The sequence below is a fragment of the Crocodylus siamensis genome, chromosome 10 (assembly GCF_052110815.1).
Source record: "Crocodylus siamensis isolate JL-2025a chromosome 10, ASM5211081v1, whole genome shotgun sequence".
Lineage (NCBI taxonomy): Eukaryota > Metazoa > Chordata > Crocodylia > Crocodylidae > Crocodylus > Crocodylus siamensis.
This window is the reverse complement of record NC_143404.1, coordinates 29352692-29363292: the sequence shown is the minus strand read 5'-3', so window position 1 is coordinate 29363292 and position 10601 is coordinate 29352692. Positions and strand designations below refer to the sequence as shown.

At 42.0% G+C, this 10601-nt stretch overlaps 1 protein-coding gene across 9 annotated transcripts in view; it reads right to left on the bottom strand.

Moving 5' to 3' along the window:
• SPDL1 (spindle apparatus coiled-coil protein 1) overlaps window positions 1-10601 on the bottom strand; it is a 43079-nt gene that overhangs the window by 14941 nt on the left and 17537 nt on the right. For all 9 annotated transcript variants that reach the window (XM_090064771.1, XM_090064777.1, XM_090064768.1 and 6 more), the window contains 3 exons: window positions 9373-9513; window positions 6903-6997; window positions 1305-1492 (listed from right to left, as the gene is read on the bottom strand). In XM_090064771.1, coding sequence (XP_089920897.1) covers window positions 1305-1492; window positions 6903-6997; window positions 9373-9513 — 424 coding nt within the window. The remainder of the gene's footprint in view (window positions 1-1304; window positions 1493-6902; window positions 6998-9372; window positions 9514-10601) is intronic.

The following is a 10601-nucleotide window of genomic DNA, read 5'->3' as shown; positions in this document are numbered from 1 at the left end:
AAAATCAAACAATAACATTTTAATTTTATTTTAATAAGATTTTTTTTGCCTTGATGTGTGTGTGTGTGTTTGCATCAAGTATATAAATGTGATTGCATAATAGCTCAAAATGGAGCCTTACTCTGGTATATTGCGGGAGGGTGTGGAGGAGTATGGAGGGCTGTGCGGGACAGTGTGGGAGTATGGGTGGACATGGGTGCAGGGAACATGTGGGTGGGCATGGGGTTTGTGGGATGTGTGGAGGGGGAGGGTGGCTGGGGGTGTGTGTGCATGTGTGTGGTGGGGTGTGTGCAGGTAGTAGTGAGCCAGGGCTCTCTCCCCAGAGACCTGTGAGAGACTGTGTGGGGCTTCGTTTTTTGTGGGGCGTGAGGGATGGTGTGGTTGTAGGGTTTGTAGGTATGCTGAGATGTGCATGGGAGTCCCTGCACACTCCTCACTCAGCACCCGCCCCTGCCCCGTAACAGCTTGGAGCCCAAGCGGCCGTTGGCACTTCCCCACCGCCACCAGCAGCACATAGCCCCAGTGTGCCCTGCACTGTATTTTGCCCACCCCTGTATTAGAGTTTTGACCTTTTACCATTCTTTGTTCCTTGTCTCATTTTGGGAGAAGGGAAAAATTCAGTACTGTGCCTTGGGCACACAGTAGGGCTAGGACGGCTCCATGCTGGACTGCCTTTGTAGGCAGCTGCTGGTCCCAGTCCTGCAGTACTGGTGGGGAACTGCACACACCCGATCCCCGCCCTATGCCTGCTGCAGACTCGCCTGCTCATGCTGGACAGCAGCAGCAACAGCAGTGCCAGTGAGGCAGAAGTGTGCTCAGCATGATGGAAAAGCAGATTCTCTCCCTCAGCACTGCCCAGCACTTCCTGCAGCAGCTGCGGAGAACCTGCACTGGGCTGCCCTGTAGCTCCTCTGTGCTGCCCCACAGGGCAGCCTGGAGGCAACAGTGAGAGTGCAGGGCAGCCCAGCACAGCTTCCGTGAGGTTCTTGCAGGAAGTGCTGGGAAGTGCTGAGGGGGAGAAGCCGCTTTTCCCCCAAGCCGAGCTTATTTCTGCCTGCCTCGTGATCTAGTGAAATTAAATTGAATATATTCATCATTGTAATAATGATTTTAGATAACGTTCTTGTCCCAGCAATTCATGGTCTATGTTAAAGGGAGATTTTAAACATAATTACCAAGCAGTATGTTTATGATCAGGACAAAGATGTCTCTTGAACTGACTGAATGAAGCTTTTTGCCATGGCAAGAATTGATGATCACATATTTATCTGTTCTATTCAGTCTTAGTTATCAGAGATATTTACCTTCAGGTTCATACTTCATTTTCAGCTCATCCAGCAAAACACGCAAGTTCATGTTCTCACTCTGGCATATCTGCAAATGCCTCTCATGTGTAAAAAGTTTCCTTTCTACCTCCAAAACTCTCTGGCTCTCATACAAAGCTTTCATCCTTTGCAATGATAGTTCATTTCTTAAAGTTTCTGTCTCCTTACTGGAGTGGGAACAGGGATGGGGAAGAAACAACATCAACACACACATACAGTAATTAAGCCTTTCATAAAGTTACGTAAAAAGAATTGAGACTGTTTTTACACATGACCACAGATCTTGGATAGTAAAAAGTCCTGATAGAATCCAATAAATTATTAACATAATGCAGACTACTTGAAATTAGCAGATATTTAAAAACTGATTTAAGTTTGTAGTAAAATGGTGCCTTGAAAATTCCCTTAACATGGACTTGTGTATGGACAAAATTACTTAACTTGGCCACCAAAATCTAGGAAACACTTGAGTTGTTTCCTAAGTATGGACTGGAAGTACATCATTTGAGCTAAAATGTTGAGAACTCAGGGGCAGATTCCTGATATAAACCCAACCCAAAGCTGAGTTTCTTCAGTAAAATGCTGTTCTGTAAAAACAAAGATGGATTACAGATCTGAAGAGTCGCTTGTAATTTTAGGTACCTCCAATTTTCTTTTTATTTTGAATTAGTATAACTATCCTGCATGACTCTTGCACAGCTGAACGGGAACCAGCTGCAATTTTAGCATGCACTCTTCACAGCCCTTCATGGTCCAACCCCACACAAAATACAGAGGCATGCTGGGCAGGTGGGATTATCCCATGCTTCTGTTTCTGGGAGAAGTATGCAGTGTCAGACCACAAAAGGCTGTGGAAAGAGCTTGCACTCCAGCCACAGCCCTTTGCTTTTCCCAGAAGGGTAGGCTGAAGCAGCCTCTTGTAGTATCTGTCAGAGGAGCGAAGTACAAGGACCCCAGGAGCAAGTAAAACCACACTTCTTCTCAACACCCCTGTGGCCCTGGGCAGAGGGGATAGGGTTAAGTGTTGCCCAGGGAACAAAACTCATTTATGCCTCTGCTTCTGCCTGCTTTAGGGTTGCCAGATAACCCTAAAACAGGCAGAAGTGTTAGGCAACACTATGGTTGAGAACTAGTGAGGCAAGATGCACAAAAGTGGTTCTCAACCAGGGAGCCAAAATCAAAAAAGGTTTTGAAGGAGTGCCCTAAGCCAGCAGTTTTCAGCCTTTTAAACCAGAAACAGAAGGCCGCTATCCTTTTTCTTGAACAGGGCTCAAGGGACTAAAAGTAAGTCATCTTTTCTCAGTTGCCAAACTAGTTTTTGCTAGATTTTTGTAGATTAACATAAATATGGATGGAGCATTTTACTTGTTAGGTGCAGGATATCCTGCAGCTCATGTACACAGCCTCCTCCTTCTCTTCCTGCAGCAATTCATCTTCATTACACACAAAGCAGCATTCAGAACTTTTTAATTAGCTAGTTAAGGAGACATACTAGCAATTGGGTAGCTTGAGGTACAGGTAGTTAGCTGTATTAGTCTGAAGTCAGTCAGAAGGTAGTCAGCCAAATATCAAAAAGAAAAAGAAAGAGAAAAAGAAAAAGAAAAAGAATCATACAGTCAGTATCTGGGCCCTGAAAGAGAAGATCTTTCATGGACACTTGCATAGATCTCAGATTGCAGAAATTTATAAGGACATCCTGGCAACTGAGAGACACTGTCACAGGTCATTATGCAGTTAACATTTAGAAGTAGCTAGAACAGGGGTGTCAAACTCACCTTATGCCCCATGCCCCAGGCTGGAACATCCATGTTCCAAAATGGGGCACATGGCAGTGGTAGCTCCAGTGTAGGGCGCCAGAATCAACAGCCAAGGAGAAAGAGCCACTAGTGGTGGCAACAGGCAAACCACCAGAGGGCGACTGGGGCTATATAAACCCTTACTTCAATCCCAGGCCCACTGGAGCCAAAAGTTCCAAATTATGCAACAGGCTACTCAGTGTACCCTATAACTTCCAACTGCCTGCCAAGCCAGACAGAGGAGCTCCATGAGCCACATCTGGCCTTCAGGCCATGTTTGATAGCTCTGGCCTAGAGATATCCTAGCAATTCAGAATTTGTAAGGTTCAGGGTAGTGCCATGCAAAGATGCACGCACATCTAACTCCATATGTTGAAAATGGAAATAATACAACTGCAATACTGCAACACTGACATGGCTCAGAACAGCACTTTGCCTGGGCTGATAATGTAATTGGATTGACTACATTCAGAAACCACAAACACAGCTAAGCTTGAGGTACCTCTGCATGATGCTCACTTAACCTGCATAGACATAACCTAACTGCCTCCTTGGAATGAAGGACATCAGCTCTGCCCTGTCAGTGTTGAGAATTTAAATTTTAACTAAGTCAAATTACATCTCGTAGTTTACTAACCCCCCCGTTCTAAATTGTAGAGTAATATTTCTAATCCAAGTGAGGAAAGAGATCCTCACCCGTTGTTTGCATCTGGGGATACAGACCAACCTAAAATAATCCCACACAAACCTCTGTATAGATATTGTAAGATTGATATCATCTGTCAGGACATAAGTGTCATCTCTGCAAGTGCCTGTAGCAATACAGTTATAACAGAACCAGTGCAAAGTTAATCCTATTTCACTCAGGGTCAATTTTTATGACTTTTATTGCTACAGGAGCACATGGGTAACAAGCACATTATAGCTGCCACATTCTCCTGAGAGACAAGCTCCCCCAAGTTTTATATCAATTAAAGCTACCTCTGTCCATAGCCTGCTTAGTCACTATAACTACAACCAGGTAGTTAGGACCCGTGTAGACATTGCTTCAATAGAAAATAGTTAGTACTACTTCTCCCCCTCCCCTATTTTTAAGTGGTAAAGGTAAATTGTACAAGGAGTTTGCCATAAATAATTAATATGGCCCATAACAGCCTCATTAACAAGATGTGCCAAAGTAGAGGCATGGGTGGTTTCTGAATATTTGTAAGGAACCTTGTGCCTCTTCAGCCAATATCTTCAGGTATTTGGCTCAACACATCTCCAAAGTCCTCCCCCATCCCACATCTAGGTCACAGTTGTCTTTCACAGGCAAGACAACTTCCTTCATTATTGCCAATCAGCCACATTAGCTGTATTCCATTAAAAAAAATTGCATGAGGCTCAGATTATGCTTAAGGCAGACACTTCTAGCATGGAGTAAGGGAGGTAGTACCCCTGACTTAAGGGATATGGCATATTAGTGAAGATGCCAAGGACTCCAAGGTACCTACATTCAGCAACACTGAATGGAAGGAGGTGGGAGACAAGGAGGTGTACCAGAACTTATGCCTACTCTTTTATGCCCATTACACCAAGACAGAAATCAAGCTCTGTGTTACTGCAGATACATATCCATAAAAAGGTACACTGGAGATTAAGTAGGGTGCTGTCCCTCTTGTGAGAAAAGCTTAAAAAACAGAAGAGCATTTTAAGTCTAAAAAGGGCACTGTTAGACTTGAAAATGGTGTGGTGATTCTAGAAGACCCTGACCTTGGGGAAACTTCAATAGCTGTAAGGTAAAAAGCACCAGTACTGTGGAAAAAATATTTAGCTTTGTTAACAGCTGAGGCTACTAGCTTCTCATACTTGTAGACTGCTTTGTACTGAATACTTCTTTGGTTTCACAGGGAAAGCAAAACTGTCAGAGGAAAAAAAAAGTACAGGGCCAATACACTTAGCGTATATACCAATACAGTGATTGGTACAAACAGACTATTCCCACAGTGACTGGGGGAAATATTCATAATGATGGTAATTAGATATTCTAGCTTCAATACAAAAAGAAGTTAGCTTTCATTCTTAAGATGGTACCAGTTCAGACAGTGAAGTATCTGAATGGGGCTCTTTGGAGTCTGACCCAGCTTAAATGGCTCGCCATTAATTATCACTGGGCATCAATGCTTGCTCTTCCAAGACGAGCACATTTTCCATTTCTGAAGAGCAAGGTTTAAACTGTCCTAAGAAAAACTAAAGCCACCCCAATTTTTGAAGAGAAAGTTGATGCATCTAACGGATGCTCTCCTGAACCAAAACTGGACTTCCCCGGGTTTGTCCAGCCTGGAGTTCAGTAGCTCCATACATCCTGCCTTTTGCACATGGCCCATCCTAATGGTTCTTTGTTTTGGGAAAGCACTTGGTTTAACATCAGAGATAAACCTGTTAGAAACCATCTCACGTGAGCATCACAGAAAGTAAGAGTAGGAAGGAACCTCAGGAGGTAATTTAGTCCAACCCACTGCTCAAAGCAGGACCATCCCAACTAGATCATCCCAGCTGAGGCTTTGTCTAGTCAGTCTTTAAAACCTTCAAGGATGGAGATTCTACAACCTCCCTGAGTAACCTGTTCCAGTGCTTTACTACCCTCCTAGTGAGAAGGTGTTTCCTCATATCTAACCTAAACTTCACTTGCTGCAGCTGGAGACCATTACTCTTTAGTTTTGTCATCTACCACCACTGAGAACAGTCTAGCTCCATCCTCTTTGAAACCACCCTTCAGGTAATTGAAAGTTGTTACTAAATCTCCTCTTAGTCTTCTCTTCTCCAAACTAAATAAGCCCAGGTTCCTCAGCCTCTGCTCAGAAGTCACATTCCCCACCCCTCTAACCATTTTTATTGCCCTTCACTCAACTTTCTCATATTTGTCCACATCCTTTCTGTAGTGGGGGACCCAAAACTGGACACAATACTCCAGATGTAGCCTCACCAGTGCTGAATAGAGGGGAAGAATCACTTCCCTTGATGTACTGGCAACACTCCTGCTAATGCAGCCCAGCATGCTGTTAGCCACCTTCACAACATGGGCACACAATTCGTTCATATTCAGCTTATTGTGCAATGTAACCTCTGGGTCTTTCTGCAGAATTGCTGTTTAACCAGTCAGACTCCAGTCATACCAGTGCATGGGATTGTTTTGTTCCAAGTGCAGGACTGTACTTGTCCTTATTGAACTTCATGAGATTTATTTTGGTCCAGTCCTACCAATTTGTCTAACATGTATTGAAACTGCTACCTCACAAGAGCCAATAGACTTAAGCCATTAACATCCCTGGGAAAGAGGGAATGGGACCAAAAAAGAGAGGAGAGAATGCAACAAGGTAAGAGACAGAGGGAAGGGGAGAAGAGGAGGGAGGGGAGATTGAGAAAGAGACAGAGAGTTAAGGCTATTGAAGAGTTTGTGAGCAGACCTTAAAGATCTTCAGCTAACATTATTGTGCATACAATTACAGTTAAGAAAAAAATGGAGGCATAAAGATGCAGGTATAGAAGAGCTTTATTTATTAGCTGTGGTCTGAAAGAAACTTAGTGGTAGGCTGGGCTGCTCTTTTTTTTGCATTTTTCACACAAGCACACACGGACACCAAAGGTGGTGGACACAGCCCCAGATAGACACTCAGGACACCTACACCAAAAATGGAACACACACCACACACAAACAACTAAGAAAACCGAAAATTAATTCTACAACAAAATTATAGCCAAACACTAATTTCTAGGCTTCACACCCCCACCACATACTTACTTTGAGTTCTCAAGCTTCATTTGAAGTAAATCTATGTAACAGCCATCCTCAAATTCTCCACCTTTTGAACTACTACTGGATCTAAATTCCTCTGTCTGATACAAGGAAAGAGCAAAAAAAAGTCAACCAATGCAAATACAGTTGTAGAGTTTTACTTTAGTTCCAATTTTAACATTCAAAATTTTCAGGAATTTCCAAGCATGAAATCAATACATTTTTCTACAAAATTAAGAAAAGAAGCCTCCTTGCTGATCATACAGCTTTGTTATTGGTCTTCAAAACAATGGGATGCAGAAGTGAACAACTGATCCTGGCCCTAAAGGGCCAGCTTTCAGGAAGAAAAAGCAGCTCTGAATCCAACTGCCACCTGATCTTCAGGACACACACTTTACTGCTTCAAATCTTACTCTAAAGTTACTTTGCAGCCTCTTCATCATACCTAAAGCCTTACAAAAAAGGCCATGTTTTACTTTCAGCAAGTCAAAGGCATGACTTGTGAATGTTTTCAAGCAACAAGGATTACTTAGTCCAGCTTGATGCAATGTTATGTTTCACTGAGTTCTTAGAAACCTTTTCCAAATATTGGATCTCAAATTGATTTGGGGGCCAATTTAAATTTTAATGGAAATTGGACATCTAGATTTCCTAAAGAGCTTTAGGAAATATACAGCTAAAAGGATCTTGTGTTTCCTTTGCCAGTGAGTTGCTGAAGTCCATCCCACATGGCATGCATTTTTAGTGGCAATTTTTATTGTTCTTTAGGCTGATTCCTCATGTATGATGAAGCACAGCTTCTATTTCACCACCTACAAAATGTTACACATGTCTATACTAGTTGGCTCCATTAGTCTGAAGTCAGGTAGAAGGCAGGGCAGGGTAGGGTGACACCTTAGAGACCAAGTACCTCTCTCTACTCATGCTTTTTACCTTCCCTCGAGTAAAGCTGCCATCTATATATAATGAAAACTATTTAATGGGTAATATGCCATGAGCCATAGATGGAACTTGTTTTAAAGTATTTTACACAATATGAGAAATTGAAAGGGAAGACCTACTGTTTCTTTTTAACATACTGAAATACTTGATTCCTCAAGTTCCGTTATCCCAGTACAAATATGGACCTGGAGTTAAAAAGCAAATAGGGCTGTGCGAAGTTTCAGTAGCCGATTCAATTCAGTATAGATTTGGTCCAATTCAGAGACCAAATCTCCAAATCCAAATCAAATCGGGAGCCCAATTAAGAGCTCCGAATCCATTCGGAAAAGCTTCGGCCGTATCAGCGATTTGGTCATAGACTAAACAGGCAGCAGCCCGTACCATGCTGGACACAGCTGACTCCAGCTGCTAAGTCTATTGGGATGGGGGTGGGGTGGACTGAGACAAACTGCTCAGCCAGGGCAGGAGGCACGTTACTTAGGGAGGGGGGGCACAGGATGTGGGTGCAGAAGCGCTGGGAGCAGGGGCTCTGCCCTGCTGCCGTCTGCCCATTCATAGATTGGTTAATGGTTACTTTATTGGTATCTCTCTAATGAAGTAACCATTAAATGGGCTGTGAATGTTTATAATGGGGTCCGACGGTAATCATTAGGCCTGATGCTAATCGGTTACCTGGAAGTAACCAAAAACATGACTGTTGGTAGTTTGTGCAGGGGAAAAAGACTAATGAAAAAGTAAACAGTGAGAAAAATCAAGAGACTTGGAGTACTATTAATTACTTGCTAGGCAGAATCAGGTCTAACAGTCAGCTAAAGCCAAATGCAGGCCATATCTAAAGAAAGCAAGGGGCAATGTACACAAGGAACCTTAACAAAGTCCCAGTGCTGTGCTGGGACTGGTCAAGGAAAATGTTCCTATAACATGTAATACTGTGAAGCAAAGAAACAATTTTCATATACATCACTGACAACACCCATTTTCTATTTTTAAACTAATATTAGAGAAGATTCTGACAATCCAGTAAGTTATTTGAGGGCCAGAAAATTGCTTTACAACAAGAGTAAATTCTATGCGGTATCTATTTTTGGGGCAGAACCAACATGAGGCAGGCAACACAGCAGATCCCTGTGAAGAGAATACAAGGCAGGGAACAAAGCAGAAGATTGAGCAGGCAGTAAAGGGCAGGAAACAAAGCAGGGCAAATTATTTAGTAAGGGAAGGGGGGGGTCAGAGTGACATGTTGACAGGGTGAAGGGCTTACTTTGCTCTTTGCCTGCCGAAAAGGTTAGTCTCCACTGAGGTACAGTATCAGAACGCTTCATTAATGTATTTCAAGAACAGCACCGCTGTTTGACTCTTCAGACTAGTGAAGTGTCCACCAACCCCATATAAAAAGAGTACTATTATCTGAAACAAACTGACGCCACTCCTTGAGATCATTAGTAGAGATTAGTTCCACACCAGAAGCCTCTCCCTGTATTTTAGTCATCAGCTTCCCCAAGGAGTTTATCAGTTCAATTTGCTACTTACATACCCTGAATTTCTCCAGTTGTCTCACTTTCATTATAAGATTTTCTATTTCACCATTCTTTTGTTCTAACATGGATTGCAAACGTTCCAGCTGCTCAATTTCTGCTTGAGAACCTTTTATCTGTAGCAGCGTAACCATCTGTAGCTAAAATATCAAGCAGAAACACAAAGTAAAGCCAGTCTGAGAATTCTTAGTTAAAAAGGGAATTTAAGGCACTACAGCACTAGCTAAGCGTATTCCAGTGTCTACAGTTCTTTAAATTACTCTGGAATCGATCGGCACTGGATACTTATCTTACTCTTCCGATAAGGGATAACGATTTAAGTAACAAGGCCTTTTCATAACTGTTAACTGGTCCAACTCAACTTGGCCTTTCATATACCAGTTTTTTTGTGCATCACCTAGTAATTTCTGCTCTGAGACAACTCCATTAACAATTACATAGATTGCACTTAAGAAAAACTAAAAACCAAGTGTAGAATATAACTTGATATCAGAAGGAACCTTGTGTATTAAAACTGCTTGCCACTAGAGGCAAAAACCTAAGGCAGTCAGCAGATCAAAGTAGATGCTTATGCAGTCTTCTTCCTAGAGACAGGTCCTATTGATTAAGACCTCATGCAATGTTCACTACACTTTAAACATATGGTTATCAAGCACATTTTTATTAAATGTAGAAGTAGCATTAAACAGATTTTCAATGTTACTTTAACAAAGCAGAGACCATTTAAATGTCAGTTCAAGTCTATTAGCACATTTACTTTTGCCATCATTTTCAAGTAACATTTACCAAAATAGAAAAGAAAATTTTAAATTTTATTTTATAGCTTGTTTTCTGGCCTGCACCATCCAAGAAACCCTTTACTACATAAAAGTTGAAGTGACAGATCGAATCCTCTACCTTAAGATGTAACGAATTCATTAAATTAAACTAAAGTACATTAAGAGCCAACATAACATTACGCTTAAGTGGTCAGCAATATACATCTATTTAATAGTGTAACCTCTAAATGACGCTGCAGCAAGAAAACTGAGTTACAGTTTACTAGCCAAGAAGAAAAACATACGCATGCTCAGTAGCATTATATTAACTTATATTTACACAGAGCTAAACTGCCATGGGTTCACTTTCATCTACAGTGAAATATGAGTTTGCAACTGAGCAATCAGAGTAGCTGGCATTTAAGTCAAACCCTTGTTTATTTGCAAGAGGTTGCTCACACACTCACATC